General features: G+C 36.2%; 2 protein-coding genes across 2 annotated transcripts in view; both read right to left on the reverse strand.

Annotated features, from left to right (window-relative positions):
- Positions 1 to 2,024: 2,024 nt before the first annotated feature.
- LOC142336427 (beta-soluble NSF attachment protein-like) overlaps positions 2,025 to 17,718 on the reverse strand; it is a 409,326-nt gene continuing 393,632 nt past the window's right edge. Inside the window, exons 2-3 of the mRNA XM_075385258.1 lie at positions 4,025 to 4,102; positions 2,025 to 3,721 (exon numbers count right to left, since the gene is read on the reverse strand). Of these exons, the coding sequence (XP_075241373.1) occupies positions 2,799 to 3,721; positions 4,025 to 4,094 (993 nt within the window). The 5' untranslated portion in view covers positions 4,095 to 4,102 and the 3' untranslated portion in view covers positions 2,025 to 2,798. The remainder of the gene's footprint in view (positions 3,722 to 4,024; positions 4,103 to 17,718) is intronic.
- Positions 10,314 to 17,382, reverse strand: LOC142337260 (putative ATP-dependent RNA helicase DDX47). Its single transcript, XM_075386416.1, has 5 exons — positions 17,070 to 17,382; positions 12,237 to 12,435; positions 11,320 to 11,903; positions 10,722 to 10,913; positions 10,314 to 10,642 (listed from the first exon to the last, which is right to left on the reverse strand). Exons 1-5 carry the CDS (start codon positions 17,298 to 17,300, stop codon positions 10,421 to 10,423), a joined length of 1,428 nt encoding a protein of 475 aa, XP_075242531.1. The 5' UTR covers positions 17,301 to 17,382; the 3' UTR covers positions 10,314 to 10,420.

Consider the following 17,718-nt stretch of genomic DNA (forward strand, 5'->3'; position numbering starts at 1 on the left):
TAAAACATTATACAGCTGGCAAAATTCAAATAAGCAAAACACCAACTTAGTTGTAAGTGAGATGATCATTACTAGCTAAACCCAGTACACAGTTTGCAGCAGCAATTGTATGCATATTGAAAGGAAATCGTAAGTGAAGTTCAGTTTCCATTAAGATCGGTTCCTAATTATCGTCGACTACTTTGTTAATCATTGTTATGCTCATTAATACTTTTAGGGTTATATCAACAAGTGAATTATAGGAAAAGCTGGTTGCGAATCGCCATCATAATCAGGATAATTTGAACTGATATCAATATCCAACTTACTTCAGTCGCGGCGAAATGAGCGTCAACTGTGGCTGTTTAACAATCCTTTGAAATTTTGTATGAACCTTGTACGCATTACACCGGGAGTCATATATGATCTTGTATGATTACCGGGAATCGTACAAGACCTTGTTTGATTACCGGGAATCATATATGATTGTGTATGATTACCGGGAATCGTATAAGACCTTGTATGATTACCGGAAATCATATATGATCTTGTATGATTAGAGGGAATCATATATGACATTGTATGATTACCGGGAATCATTAATGATCTTGTATGATTACCGGGAATCGTATAAGACCTTGTATGATTACCGGGAATCATATATGATCTTGCATGATTACCGGGAATCGTATAAGACCTTGTATGATTACCGGGAATCATATATGATCTTGTATGATTACCGGGAATCAGATAAGACCCTGTATGATTACCGTGAATCATATATAATCTGGTATGATTACCGGGAATCAGATAAGACCCTGTATGATTACCGTGAATCATATATAATCTGGTATGATTACCGGGAATCATATATAATCTTGTATGATTACCGGTAATCATTTATGATCTTGTATGATTACAGGAAATCATATATGATCTTGTATGATTACCGGGAATCAGATAAGACCCTGTATGATTACCGTGACTCATATATAATCTGGTATGATTACCGGGAATCATATATAATCTTGTATGATTACCGGTAATCATTTATGATCTTGTATGATTACAGGAAATCATATATGATCTTGTATGATTACCGGGAATCATATATGATCTTGTATGATTACCGGGAATCATATATGATCTTGTATGATTACCGGGAATAATATATGATCTTGTATGATTACCGGGAATCGAATAAGACCTTGTATGATTACCGTGAATCGTATATGATCTGGTATGATTACCGGGAATCATATATGATCTGGTATGATTACCGTGAATCATATATGATCTGGTATGATTACTGGGAATCATATATGATCTGGTATGGTTACCGGGAATCATATATGATCTTGTATGATTACCGGGAATCATATATGATCTTGTATGATTACCGGGAATCGTATAAGACGTTGTATGATTACCGGGAATCATATATGATCTTGTATGATTACCGGGAATCAGATAAGACCTTGTATGATTACCGGGAAACATATATAACCTTGTAAGATTACCGAGATTTTTGTATGACCGGCAACCCGGGTAGCTCTTAAATCAGACATTCCAGTAATCATCACATTAAGGCTCGGATATCAAATTAGAACTCAAACCCTATAATCCGAAATTATTCCAAAGTTAACAACTTTCTCAACAGCTCATATTAAGTGATATCAACTTCGGTTAAGAATTTACCTAGTAATAATGATCAAATCCCAACTATTACATTCAAAAGGTACACTTTTGCAAAAAACATGCACTCTGAGGCTTTTGTGGACAACAGCGACAAAAACAGCGGCAATAAGCCTAAAATTTATTTCTCGAAAATGTCCATTAATTACTTGGGAAAACGTTTGGAACTCAAATTTGTCGTTTTAATCCGAAATTAGAAACTTAGGGCCTTTTATGCAAAATTTTTATAAATAAGATTTACTTGATTTACGTCTAATTGACACGTTAAGAGCAATCGTGGAGAAGTGACAAATTCGAGTAAATTTACTCAAGCAAATGTACTTTTTGCAACGTAATGATTACTTTGATGATTAATTTTGCAACAAATTAAATTATATTTTGAAAAGGCAGAAGCAGTATTCAGTTATATAAATATATGTATATGGTACAGAAATTTTCATATATAGTCGCAGTGAATGTGATTTGGCCATAGTATCTCATTGTAAATACCATAGTAGTTAATCGCTGCAGGTGTTCAAACAAGAATCATTGGATCATGTTATCGCCACATCGCTCGTTCTGTCAAAGAATTGTGGATCAAATTTGTGAAAGGAAAAATTGTTCATGCAACTGCGAACTGACTCATTTGCTCAACTGGATTACAGATTTCTCAAAATTGGCGCAATTGACGAAAACTCGTGAATTAACTCACAAATCAAGATTCTACACTTGAATTTTTTTTACAAATAACCTTTTGCGCCGGCATACCTAATTGACGAAAGAGTTAATTTAGTTCATATCAATTTGTGGCTTCTTTGTACATGATCCAATCGATATTTAAACAAGATCTAACTCATGTCTTCTATGCAATCTATCGATTTTGCCATGCTCAATCATTAACCAATCAATCAAGTCAATTAGATGATAAGATGATATCAATTGCCTTCTGGAATAATACTTGGAGAATATATGTTTAAAAACTACTTTCATCGTAAAATGAAGAATTTAATTGCAAAAAGAATCTTTCATATTTTCGTCACAAACCCAGACCGGCCTCTGAGAAAATTTTAATATCAGCAAATTGTAGTAACATTCGATGTCCAACCGCGGAGAATTGGTTAGTGACAAAAACTAAAACCAGAATTTTACGACAAATCGTCCTCGTCATAGTCCACATTACTAGCTGGTGGCACGTTACTGTTCCCTAGACCCCCCGATGACTCACTGAACCCGTCTCCGGCACCCGAATGCGAATTCTGACCAGTTGCAGTGGGAGGCGGCAAAGTCCTCTTGATCTTAAGAAGCAGTGACGTCAGCCATTCGTCCATGCGTGAAATCTTATCGAACTCTTTCACATGATGCGTGAACTCATCTGTGTTTTCATTCTGAACATCTGAGATTAAGCTCAAACATAATTTGTACTCCCTTGAATCTTTAAACGCAGGATGTATTTCGCCATATTTCTCAACACATTGCTGTGCTCTAATGTGGTCGACCGCAAGAGCGCATAAAACTGCTTTGAAAAAATGGTCCTTTGCTCCGTATTTCAGCAAAGCATTGTCGACACATTTTGCACCGATTTCCGCAAACAGCGCAATTGCCTTTTCAAATTGGTCTAACTTAGCTGCTATGTGTGCGACCTTCAGATAACACTTATTGGCTGCGGAAGTTGATTCTTCACCTTTGTAAAAATCTCCAGCCTGAGTGTACATTTGAAGCGCTTTTTCTTGATCCATGACTTTAGTTTCGTAAATTTCGGCAGCTGTTGTCAAATGCTTTGCTGCTATTGAGAAGCGACCCATGTCTACATAAATTTCAACAGCCATTCTGTAACATTCGATTGCCTGCTCGTAATCAATTTTGAGGTAACACAAGGCTGCATCGACGTAATTGGTGGCAGCTTCGTGTTTGTGTTCGCCAGTTGACTTTAGTTTGGCACTGGAGCAGAATGCATTGCCAGCTTTGTCCCACTTTTGAGCTACTTTGTAGCAATTGCCTGCCTTTATGTAAAACTCGCAGGCCTGTTCGGAAGAATCGTTGCCTCCACTCATCAATTTACTCAGGAAACCTATAAAAAAAACAGCATTAATCAGCGTACGAATATAGAAAACTGTCCTTCTGCTCAAAAGTAGGAGCATTTTAACGATGAAGTTTCATCTGTAAGCAAACTTGAATAAAATAACTAACGCAATTAAACCAATTATAAATCCTTACATCAATTTGTTCACCATATTATAAAAATCTGACGCGCATCCAATTATAAAAATCTGACATCAGACAGATCAGTCGCAGAATCACGCTGCGACCCTATATTGATAATGTCCAATTGCTTAATTTAATTTTCTCGAGTATAACACTAGTGATAACTGACCTTTTCCTCCCTTTAGCTTTTTGGAGGCCTCCTCCATATGTCTGTCTCCGGCCGCCTCTTGGTCGGCCATATCTATCTGAAATATAATTTGAAATGCCTCATAATTAACATCAAAATAGCAGCAGATTCAAAACGCAATGCCAGCTAAGAGGTCAAAACAAACCTCTTGTACTACCTGAAAGAATTCAAAATTTGATTTGCAAAATCTGATTTGAGCATCACATTACAGATGATAAAAAAGTTCACGAAAAAAAATCAGCACGAAAAGTCATAAAAAATAATCGAAAGAACTGAATAAAAACACTTGATAAATACTGACTTTACCAGCAGACCAATTGAACATTACAAGCCAATGGTTCAGGTATTGCAAACCCATGCGTCGCATCATTAATTTTGCAGCTGGAAAAACCTGACTGGGGACAATCGGAGTCAAAAACGACAAAACCTTATCAAAAATTTCAAAAACTGAGTTAAAAAAAATTTGCGAAAAATAATGAATATACAGTTTTCACTCCATTTTTATGCTGTGGAAATCAACTAATTAACTCAAGCTCAATTGAAAAGATTCCGATGGCACAAATGTGAAAAAAACTATCATTACAAAAACAAAAAACAAAAGCAAACGAAGATGCTCAATTCACTAAAATTCTTGTTTACGTTTCAGTCTTATCGATACCTTTATCTCAAAAAATTAAAAATCCCTGAATTGCAAAAATCTGAAGAACATTGACTAACGTCGATCCATTACGCACAAAAACTCAACAAAATTACAAAAAAAACTTCAGCATTTTGGGTTCGAAGTCTTCAAAAACTGACGTTGCCGCCTTAAATTAGGGCCTTCCAAGCAACTTCAGCACATTAAGAAATTGGAAGACTGATAGAACCGGTTTAGTGACCCTAATGCAATTTAATGTCCCCCAGGCGTTGCCTGTTTCTGAAAGTCATAGAAAACAAAATTTAAACATTTTCCAAAACTAGCCGGAATGACTCTGGAAGCAACTCTCATGCGTCTTCGCCGAAAAAAACTAACCATTCAAAAACTAGCGTCTATTGGCAGAACTCATTAAAGTGGAGAAAATACATTAATATGTAAAAAAATTTAGTAAACAAAAAATTAAGAAAAATCAATAACTTCTTCAAACAGAGTAAGTATGAATTCCGTAAAATTTGCGATGTGTAAAAAATTGAATTGTCGAGTCTGAGTAGCAACACCTATAAAATAATTCTACATTAGATACGGAAGAAGAAAAGCTATTGGCAAATGCCTAAATCAAAGGCAATAGAAAAAACATAAGAACGAAAACAGACAAAAATTTTATTACAATTGCCCTTTTTTAAAAAACACAACTCATAGTTAAAATCTATCAAATGGAAAGAAAAACTAAACCCCTGAAATAAATAGGATCAACCATAGAACTCCTCAGATGCTAAAAAACTGGAATAGGATTAGAAAAAAAAACTGAACATAGTCGACTATCGTCGGGCGAACTGCTCTCAAACAACCGGCGAGCAGTTCGCTTCGTCAGTAGCTAGCCATGGTTAGGAGGGGATATATTTAGCTTATTTGAAGGGGCGCGAGGTGAGCGCAGCGGTGGGGGTACAACAGTGGGGGACAACGGTAGGAGGGAGATCTTTGGTTGCATGGGGCACTTGCGGCCTGAACGATGTCCAGGGGTGGGGATTGGGGGAGGGGGCAGGCTGCTGTGGGGGCGCGGGTGATGATTGGCTCTTTATTTTCGCTTAGTACATGTGTTCATTTATTTCATTTAGTACATAAAAATATTCTCAACTTGAATTAGGATATCTCGAGTTAACGATACATATATGTTCGACAATATAATCAGAATAAGAAATACAAAGAAAAGCGAAAAACCCATGAAGTTAAAAACCAGTTATTTGTTCCAATAAAGCAATAGAATAAGAGGAGACTCAGAACTCAGGCAAATGAGTTAAAAAAATCAAAAAAAGACAGAACAAGCAGAAATTTGACCAAAATTGGCGATTTTTCTTGGACAAGAATAACTTATTGCAACCAATCGAACCTCAAGACTGCCAAAGCCACCAAAAACATGAACTGTAATCAGCAACGTCACTGTAGAACGGAAAAATTTGAAGAACACAAAATTAATCAGACAGAGTGCCAGAAAAAAGATACAAAAGCTTCGTAGATCTCCTTAAGTAACAAGCGTCTATTCAAATCCAACAAAACGCAGTAAAACATAACCGACTGAAGTCGGGCGAATTGCTCTCAAACTAGCGGTTGGCTACGTCAATAGCTAGCCACGATTTAGTGAGACTATATTTAATTCAATTGAAGGGGCGTGAGTTAAGCGCAGCGGGGAGGGGAGTTGGGGTGCATCAGTGGGGGGCAACTTTTTAGGACCACCCTTCAAACCATAAATATAAGTCTCCAAGTTTCTGTGAATTGCGCACTTGGAGATTAGTGAGCTGAAACGCTCTATGATAACTTAATGCCCACTGAGCGGCACCTCTTAATCCTGTTTCTGAGATCGCAAAATCACATGGACCTGACAAAAAATGGCATAAAAATAAATTATTATAAATGGTAAACTTCGTTTGAGAGCAATTAATAATGATTTATCAGAAAGTGCTAGTTAAGTATTTTATGATAAAACAATACTACCATAATTCACGTCAATGAGGGTAATGGACGATTACATCACACCACATAACAGCAGCTGAAGTGTGGCATCAAAAGAGGTAAGTAAAGAGAGCAAGAAAGTGTGAGAGATAAAAGTTGAACGAGAAAGAAATCCCAATCGACACAGAGAGAGAGAGAGAGAGTTAGGAAGATTTTCCTAGAAGGAATTCAACTCTCTGAGTTCTAGTTTTCTAGCCTTGTCGTAACAAAATCATATAGAACAATGAAAAAACTTAAAAAGTTTCCTGATTCCGAGGTGGAAAAAATGTTCAAAACCATTTTTTGTGTCTGGAGTTCTGTCATTTAACGCATCTGCCAGACTAAATAGGTTTCGTCGGCCAGTAATGATATTTAAACTCAGAATAGGACAAAAAGTTGAATAAATTTAAGAAAAAACAATTGAATTATCCTAACAATTTAATATACTCATTAACTAAAGCACAAGCCTTTAAAGAGATCTATTTGCCACTAAAGGTGATTATGAAAAATGCTTCAGAAAAATGAAACGTGCGAAATTAAAAGATTTCTAAATTTTGCAGTGATAAGACGTTCAAGACCATCTTTTGTCGCTTGAGTTCTGTTATGTAGACAGACCATCTGAACGACTTAATAGGTTTCGTTGGCCTGTAGTAAAGATCGTTGAACTCAGAAAATGGCAAAAAATATCAAAAAGTTCTGATCACGCGAAAGTTTGTGATAAAAAATAACTTCAGAACCATTTCATTTTCTCCAGTGACTATCTAGTATTCCTATTTCAAGAATTAAAGTTTCACTGGCTCATAAAGATCCATAAACTCGGAACAAGAGTTTTCAGAAAACTTGAAAAATAAAATTTTATCAAAAAATTACTAAAACCCGTGTCATTAAAATATTTAAAACCATTCCAGAAAATTAAAACTATGCAGCAGACTGTTACCAAACCTTGGAGAAGGTCCCTGGGCACCTATTGCTGGATAATCACAAAAAAATTTAAAAAAATTAAAATTGAAAATATTGCCAAAATTTTTCGAAAACAATTGCTACAATCTTTCCACTAATTTTTTATCAATACCTAAAAGAGGTTTTCCGAGCCCTGGGGCTAAAAAACCTGAAAAATGATAATGTCATAAAAAACTGCCAGTTTTGTCAAAAAATGTTATAAAATTCGTGATGTTTAAATTAAAATCTTGAAAAACAATCCATTACATCAAGAAACTATAGAGTAACCTATTATAAAACACAAGTCAAGGATTTATATTGGCCAATAACAAATATAGTACCTTATAATCAAATCCTTCATGAGGTTTTCTGGCCCCTGGGTAAAAAAAAATCAAAGAAAGGAAAAAAAATTTGAAAATTTCAAGATTTGAAAAATGCAAAAATTTGTGATGTTAAAATGTTGAAAACAATTCCTTTACCATTAGAAACTATGCAGCAGCCTATCATCGAACCGTAGAGGAGCATTCTTGACACCTAGCGCTGATAAAACTCAAAAATGGCAAAAATTTTCAAAAAGCTTGAAAAAATTGTGAAAAACAGTAAAAATTTGCGCAATTTTGTTTGGATTACCAAAACATATAGCTCAAAAGGTCATAAAAAGTAATTGCGTCTTGAAGAAGACCATTATCAACCTTAACCAGCCTCAATTGACTGGTCCAACAAAAAATCGAAAAACTGCGAAGAAACACGAAAAACCAACATTTTGGGCTCAAAAATTCCTAAAAACGAACTTTAAACCTTAAACTACGGCTTTTTCAGTAGCTTCAACACACTAAGCACTTGAAGGATTACTAAACAAAGCTAAGGGCCTCTAAAAAACTTAATGCCCGCTTGGCACTTCCAACAGGAGACTAACAGGACTAATATAATTGATAAAAACTTCGTTTGAGAGCAATTTAAAATAGCATCCAACCGGACAAAAATAGCACCAAAATTGCTCCTCAAAGTCTAATATTTTTATTAGATACTCAAAAAGACCCCAAACGCACTAATAGTAGTTCAGATGCTTGAGAAAAACACCGTTATCTGATAAAATTGAGTTAAAATAGGAAAAACCTGATTCAAAAAAGCCGCATGTTACTGCAAAAAATTCTCTGAGCAAAATTTTTCCACCTACATTTCTCGCGCTCTCTCTGTCTCTCTTTCTCAGAAAAATGCATGAACCAAAACCACTCCAAATTCTCTCTGCTTTTATTCGGCAGACTGGCCTGATCACTTCTTCCGCTCACTTCATTTGACTTCCTTTAAAAAACAACCTCTAATATAAAAGTCACTGATTTTAAAAAACTAGATCAACATTTCTCAACTTCGAGTCGTAAAAAAGCGCCCCAATACAAGTTAAACTTTTTGAATTGTAAAAACCCAAGAGGAGGCCAATAATATCCCCACTTCGTGGCAATTAAAATAGATCGAGGCCTCAAACAGTTTTCTGATTAACCATTAACCACAACTGATCCTAACAACTCCAATTAGACGTCAGCGGTCATTTCAAGAGGTCAAATCGGTTGAGGAAAAATGTTATTTTATGAGAATGAAAGCAACAACAGTGGAAACATCAAACCCAGTTGAATAACGCCGCCAACTGGTAGTAAAATTTTACCCCTCAAAAAGTCCTAAAAATGAACTTTTAACCTTAAACTACGGCTTTCCCAGAAACTTCACCACACTAAGCACTTGAAGGAATACTAAACACGGCTAAGGGCCTCTAATGAAACTTAATCTCCGCTGGGCGCTACCTGTTTATCCCGTCGGGGATAAGGACGCAAAAGTGAAATGGGTCAGACGAAAAATCGATTATGCGAAAAAATCACATAAACCTACAGGATTAACATACGTGCTAGAAACTTCGCTTGAGAGCAATTAAAACAGGGCAAAAAAAGCACAGCATCCAACAGGGCAAAAAAAAGCACACAATTGCTCCCAAAATTTTTATTAGATGCTCAAAATGGCCCCAAACGCACTAATAGTAGTTTAGATGATTGAGACAAACGCCGTTATCCGAGTTAAAACCGGAAAAACCTGTTTCGAAAAAGCCCCATGTGACCACAAAAAATTCTCTCTGAGCGAAATTTTTCCCGCCTACGTTTCTTGCTCTCTCTCTCTCTCTCAAAATATTGCATGAACGAAAACCACTCTATATTCTCTCTCTGTTTTTGACTTTCATTCGGCAGACTGACCTGAACACTTTTTTCGCTCGCTTCATTTGGCTTCCTTTAAAAACGACCTCTAACATAGATGTCACCGATTTAAAAAAAGCGCCCCAATACAATTCAGATTCTTTGAATTGTAAAAACCCAGGAGAAGGCCAATAATAGCCCAGCTATCACTTCGTGGCTATTAAAAAGAAATCTAGAGCACAAACAGTTTTCTGATTTACCATTAACCTCCACTGATCCTAATAACTCCAATTAGATGTCAGCAGTCATTTCAAGAGGTCATGTCAAATCGGTGGAGAAAAACGTTATTTGACGAGAATGAAAGCAAAAACTGTAGAAACACATGAAACTCAGTTGAATAACGCCGCCAACTGGTAGTAAAATTTTACCCCATTAAAAACACGTTTTTGTCATTTCGTCCCGAACTGCAATAGAAGCTGGAAGCAGCTAATGTTTGCGGATTTGAAAAAACGAGATCTGCTATTCAAAACAATGCACCCACAATTTCTAATTCAGTAGGTCAGAGACTTTAAGAAAAAAGTCGTGTTACCAAGATCAGAACAAATATATTGAAGAAAAAATCATGTAACAAATTTCGATTTATTTAATTTTCATTTTTTTCTTCTTAATTCCCATTTTGCTGCCCTTAGTAGCGTAGGAAGAGCCCATATTCATTTTGTTCTTCTTGGCTTTAAAGTTGCCTACTACTGCTTCGCTGTCTTTGTCATCGTCCAGGTCTTCATTGTCACTACCTCTGCCTCCTTTCACTCGTTTGCTTCCTTTGGTCTCTTCTAATTCTTTCATCTGTCTCTTAGCCATCACCTATAACACATCATAAATACCGCTCGAAACAATAAAATGCCTTTGCCTTATATTTTGGCTAATCAATAATTATGCTGACCTGTGCTTCAGAAACCCTCTCCATGAATTGCATGGCCTCCTGTTCGTTCACACCAGGATACAAATCCAGCTTCCTGTTAATGACGTCATGCTCCAGCCTGAGGTAGAGTTCAATGTCATATTGGGTCACTACTGTGACTGCCTTACCCGCTCTTCCTGCACGTGCTGTTCTACCCACTCTGTGGATGTAGTCCTAAAATAGCATTTTATTTTGAAAAGTCTGATTTTAATAACGAATTAGAGCAACAATTTTGTATTACATCTCTTGCAAAAAATAACATAGTTAAGTCAACACTGAATTTGGGACGAAATTCTCAGCGGTGCATAAAAATTTGATATAATCGTTAAGGAAAAAATTTGATCACGCCAAAAATTGAAGGAAAAAATTTGATCACGCCAAAAATCGGGTCATGCTGAAGAAACTGGGAATCGTAATAAAGAAATAAGAGTACCCAAATATTTACTACAAACTTTTTTAACAGGCACCTTAAAAACCAAAACTACCGGAAAATGATCAATAAAGCTTCACTCCTCAATTGATTATAGATGTTGAATAAATCAATTAATGCTGAAAATCACGATAGAAAAATATTGCTAGCCTTAGACTGAGAAGGAATGTCAAAATTGATCACGACATCAACATGAGGAATATCGAGACCTCTTGAGGCGACATCTGTTGCCAGTAAAATTGAGCGAGACTTCGCTTTGAACTTATTCAAAGCGCCCAAACGCTTGCTCTGGTTCATTTGACCATGAAGTGGTATAGCTGTGAAACCCAAATTGCGTAATAATAATGCCACCCTTTGAGTATTAGCGCAAGTGGCACAAAAAATGATAATAGATTGACCTTGCAGTTCGTTAACGAGGTAAACTAGGTAACAATCTTTGTATTTTGAAGGTATGAACAGATAATATTGCAACAGTTTCTCTACAGTTTGATATTTAGAGCTGACTTCACACTTGACTGGATCTGTTAATGATGCTCGCTCTAATTTTTGAACTTTCTTTGTCATTGTAGCTGAGAACAGGTAAGTTGTTCTTTCTTTTGGACAAACAGCCAAGATTTTCTCGAGTTCTTTCTCGAAATCGGAATTGAGGATTCGATCAGCTTCGTCCATGACGAGATGTTTGATTGTTTTGAGGGAGAATCCCTTCGTATTTTCTAGGTGATCAACAAGCCGACCTGTAAACAAACCAAGAATTTGGAAAGCTCAGACCTACATCACCTAGCTCGCACAGCTCCTTAAAAACGACCAAGAGCAATATGCCTCATACATTTTCAGATCTTGATGCGTAGCACTAATAGATATTATGAAATATTGATGTACTTTTTGACACTAATGTTATGACTCAACCGTCGCTCGTCAATTTGAATCACAAAATCCTTACGATTTCGCGCATCCCTTCAAAGTGACGTTTTGAATCTTCGTCACACAATTCAACGCTCATGCAGGAAAAAGGCATTGTACAGATCCATAAGATGGTGATCCCAAAATGAGGATTTTGTTTCACGAACCAGGTGTTGCAATGATGATGTGCGGTCTCTTTGCAAGCTGTAAACTCTGTGTCATTTGGTCCACTCCTCCAACAATAACCACACTTTTAACCCCAAACGCACTGCCAAGTGCCTCGAAGTGCTCCGAGATCTGGAAGGCCAACTCACGAGTCGGTGTGAGGATAAGGGCAAACAACTTTTGGCTCTTCTCTAAAAGATCCTGAAACAACAGTCAAACTATTGCGATAGCGTCAAGTTAAACAACACATCTAGTAAAATAAAATCAATATTTTATAGAATTATTTTATAGTTTGTAGAACTGAAAATGCCAAACTTTTGAATGACATATATCAACTCTTCAAGTCTTCTATTCAAATACTGGTGTTTTAAGATATAAAACCAATATTTTTCAGTTAACAAAGAGCATAAGAAGCAACAAGAACCAAAAATGTCCGGCTTCAGAAACGCTTCTGCCAATTTCTATTACTGCATCGATCGAAGAGATCGTCGAGAGTCCGTAGACGCAATTCCAAGTTAAATCGGGGAAGCTCGCCATTGACATTTATTGGAGGAATGAACGAGGGGAGTCCAAATCACCAGTTGGAGGAGGGTGGACGGTGGGGTAGAGGGAGGGGGTGAGTGGGTGGAGGGAGGTGGTGAGCGGGGTGGAGGCGTTGAAAGGGGTTGAGTCGGGGGGTGGGGGGTAGAGTGTGGGGGGAGGACAAACATTAAGAACCGCCCTTCAGAACATGAATTTGTCTCCTCAAACAGTTTTGGTGAAATGCGTCCTTAGAGAACCCAGGGTACGATTTCATCGGTCACTAAAACTTCAAGGCAGAGCCTTAGTTTGAAAGATTGAACTTAGACGGAAGTAAAGTCTAATTCTTTTGCCCTAAACTTAAGAGTCCTAATTTAGGACACTAAGTTTAGGGCAAAAATAGACTTAGTTAGAAATTCAACTTTTGACACTTGAATCACACCACTATAAATATTTGGCTGCTTTGCTATCGGAGGTTTGGTTTATTTCAACTCCTGTATATTTTTAAGAAAAACTTTCCTTCACTAATCACCAAAATTGTATTTTTAACTTTAATTTCAAATGAAATTCAAGTTTTGTACCATTTGGTTCTCTAAATACGTTAGAACAAAATCTTAGTCCCCCTGAGGCCTTGTGCCCAGCAGTCGCGCGACTAAGAGTTTGTTCTAACATAAACTTGGAGACAAGTAAGACGGAAGGCTCGAACACAACCTACTGCCCGGGCTTCTCTTCATACCGTTTTGAGGACGAAAAATTAAAAACGTCACACAAAAAATTACATAAACATAGCTGGCAGATTGCCAGAAAATAGCCGCAATAGCTTTGTAGATCTGCAGTCTCTAAAAAACAGTAAAGAAAGACCCAAAAAATTCATTTTTCATTAAAGGCTGATATGTTATATTTTCATTAAAAATCTGTATAAGTTTTTGCTGCATGTAATAGCTGCTCTCTAATAACCTTCATTAAGAGTGACACACACCCATTTGACCTTATCCCTTTGAATTAAAGTAAACAAAAGTCAATTTCAAAGTGAGGTAGTCATTTTTGTGAAGTCAAGTGTGACCAAAAATTTAATCACGCAAATGAACAAAAACTCGCTCCACTAAGAGCAAAAATGACGTCACGCACGCACTTCAGTTGAAATTGCATGAACGAATAAACAAAAAGCAGATTTGAAGTGGTTGCGACGTCATATGGTCGTAACAAAAATCGCGACGACGAAATAAAAAAAAACCAAGAGAAGGCCAATAATAGCCCCAGCTATCGCTGTGCGGCTATTAAAAAAGACCACAGGACTAATATAATTGCTGCAAACTTCTCTTAATGGCAATTAACAATCTTTCTCAAATTAGACGGGGTTCAGAACAAAATTATCCCTAAGCATGACAGTCCAATCTGATGCAAATCAAAGGCATGGTTATATGCATTTGCCAAAGAGTACTTTCTAACAGTTCATTTGAGTGAAAGGTAACAACTGTAGCATATTTAGTGGAATCCAAGAGACAATCTGAGAAAATCTAGAGTCCGCGAATAATTTCCCAGGCTGCATTTTAAAAGTTGAAGGTCGTCAAAATTACTCAATTAAATAGCTGGCAGATCACCTGAGCGAATGATGTTGAGATAATTAAAGGGTAACAAAAAAATGTCAAAAAGAATCCTATTATAGTCACTGATTCCTTTTATTGGGTAGATATGCTGAAAGTTTTCATCTAAAAATTTGCATTATCTCTAATACACTTTGAAAACTCAAACTTAAAATCCATTCTGTTGAAAAAAATAAGGTAAAGGTAAACCCAAACAGTAAAACAAGTTGCGGAACATGAAAACCGTGAACAAAGCGTCCAACCAATTACGACCAGTCCATAACAACAAAAATTGCCAAAAACTAAACAAAACCAACACCTGGACACAAAATCGAAAACAAATTAGACAACAGAAACTTCTCTCAGAAACTTATATTTTTCAAACCACTCTAGGAATTGGTTCTATATTTCACGACGAAAAAATTCTTCACTTTTTCGGCGTGACTAAAATCTCATGTTCCAAAGAGTTCGAATTTGACTTCACATAGACGTCTACTATTACCAAATTTTGCGTAGATCTTCTTGCTATATATAGAATTCCAGCAAAAACTTGAGCTTAAGACCTACACAGGGAGTACTAAGAAGCGCTCACTTGAAATAAGAAGCATGTTGAAATACTAATTTTTCACAAATTGAAAAATTGTTTTCACGTTACTTCACAAGAATGCATCAGTAAAATCTCAGGTTTTTCTGTCATGAATTAAGTGTCTGTTAAAATTTCTGTCGCTATAGAGAGTGTGCTGTGCTTTAAAAACTTTTAATTAAATTTTGCTGCATCTCTCACATGCAAATTGAACAGTTCACGCATCGAATTGAACATAGCTGGCAGATTGCCAGAAAAAAGCCGCAAAAGCTTCGTAGATCTGCAGTCTCGATAAAATAGTAAAAAAGAGACCAAAAAAATTCGTCTTTTCATTGAAGGCTGATATGTTATATTTTGATAAAAAAGTTTTTGCTGCCTCCATTAGCTGCTCTCAAATAACCTTCATTTAATGTGACACAAGCCCATTTGACTTTATCTCTTTGAATTAAAGTAAATAAAAGTCAATTTCAAAGTCAGGAAGTGATTTTTGTGAGTGAGGTAAGTCACGTCTGACCAAACTTTAATCACGCGAATGAACAAAAAAACTAGCTCCAATAAGAGTGGAAAATGACTTCACACACGAAGTTCAGTTGAAATTGCATGAACGAATGAGCAAAAAGCAGATTTGAAGTGGTTGTGACGTCATATGGTCGCAACAAAAATCGCGACGACGAAATAAAAAACATAGCTGGACAAGTCCTGACGTACCATTCAAAAAATTTTCATTGACTTAACAGAAAACTAGACCTATATGGGACTATGAATGAATTCCAAAAAACAATTAGAAAAAATCCAATCCAAAACATTGAAAAAACAGTAAAATGCAAAGTGAAATTGCCGCATGTGAACAAAAAACTACTACCAAGAAAGCAAATTTTTGTTCAAACACCGTTTTCTCACACTACTTTAAATTTAGAGCGAAACAAATCTACGCCGCAAAACCACTTGCTTTTGCGCTCTACTTCCTGTTTCGGCGTGACAAAAATCACTACTCCAATTAGACTTCAAAAATCATGAAAATGTGTGAACAGATCTTATAAAAAAAACATAGCCGGAAAATTCCGGAAACGACTCGAAGAAAATTGCCCATACTTATGACTAAACAACTGCAACAACTATTGTGAACCCTGAACCTCCACAAATGCCATAAAAATTTTAAAAAGAATAGAAACGGCATTCAAAACAAATTGACCAAAAAAAAACTAGAAAAACTAAAGTCTTTTCTTAACTTGAGTTTTTATATAGTACAAGGAAACATAAAGCCGAATAAAGTTCCTTTGCAATTAGAGCAATGAAAAGCTCGCAAGACTGTGCAAGTCATAATAGGCTAATAAACTTGTCTAAGATTAGAAGAACTGCAAAAAAAAGAAAAATGATTGAAAATTTCTCAATTTTTCTGTCAATTTTCTTAAGAAAAAAATGTTTTATACCATGAAAACTTTAGCCAATTGGCCTCTGAATATTCTTTAAGTAACAAGCTTCTATTCGAATCCGACTCAAAGCATAAAACAAAAAAAACAGGCAAAAAAATCATTAAATTTCGTCTAAAAATCAGCAAAACTGATCAAAAACCTCCAAATTATCATTTAACTCAAATAAACTACTTGAAACCTTCAATTCCTATCAAAACAAGGCTAAAACTAATACAATATTATAATCAAACCTCATAACCATAAAAATTTGCAAAAAACTGCTTTTAAAAGCCGCAATTGAACAAAAAAAAATTCGCTCGCTTAGAGAAAATTTTTTCACACATCAATTTATCGCTGTCTCTCAAAAACAACGGTATGAACAAAAACCACTCTCTTTTTGCTCCGCTGTTTACTTTTGTTCAGCACCAAAATCACTTGTTTCATTTCCCGCTTCAAAAATCACTCCAATAAAATTGACTTAAAAAAACGGCGACTTCTCCAATACTCTTCTTCGAGTCGTAAAAAAAGACAGCGCCCCAATACAATTCAAATTCTTTGAATTGTTAAAAAACCAAGAGAAGGCCAATAATAGCCCCAGCTACCGCTGTGCGGCTATTAAACACATACGTAAAAAATTGTCGTTGTTAGAATTCACGTGTAGCGACTGAGATGAATTTAACACAGTATCACTTGCAAAAACCGACATATCTCTCGAGTTGAAGAATCTGAACTACCTACTTGCAAAATAGGCAGTGCGAAAGCTCCAGTTTTTCCCGACCCAGTTTCCGCCAATCCAATCACATCTCGTCCCTGAATGGAGTGCGGAATTGACTCTCTCTGGATCTTTGTCGGAACTGTCCAGCCAACTGCCTCGCATACTTTACAAAGCTCCTCTTTAATTCCCAACTGTGAGAATGATGTTATTTCCTTCGCTTTACCGTCACTCTCTTCTTCAATTTCTTCATTCATATTTGAAATCTCGTAATAAACAAAATTCTTTTCAAGGCGAATGCAGCACTCAATAGACGCTACAGAGTAAAAGTAAACATCAAAATCTGAAAAAAGTATCACTTTCAAACAGTATCAACTGCTTTTAAATGCGTATATGACATAAATATTATCACTTTTTTTAACATTGCTAGTTGATGTTGAAGCGCTTCCTTGCAGCGGGGCACATTCCATACTTAGCACGAATGAGCATTTAACTGGCTATGTAAAAGACTGAAGAGAAATTCTTTAACTAAGAAAAATAAATGAATATTTTACTCTATATAAACCACATAAAAATATGTCTCATAACGAAACTCACTGCTCCAATTGTGGCGTGAAAAGCACAAAGACGAGAATATTAAAAGAGCGCCTAAAAGTAAGTGCACATCTCTTTCAA

Source organism: Convolutriloba macropyga, chromosome 3 (assembly GCF_964194025.1).
Source record: "Convolutriloba macropyga chromosome 3, txConMacr16.3, whole genome shotgun sequence".
Classification (NCBI taxonomy): domain Eukaryota; kingdom Metazoa; phylum Xenacoelomorpha; order Acoela; family Convolutidae; genus Convolutriloba; species Convolutriloba macropyga.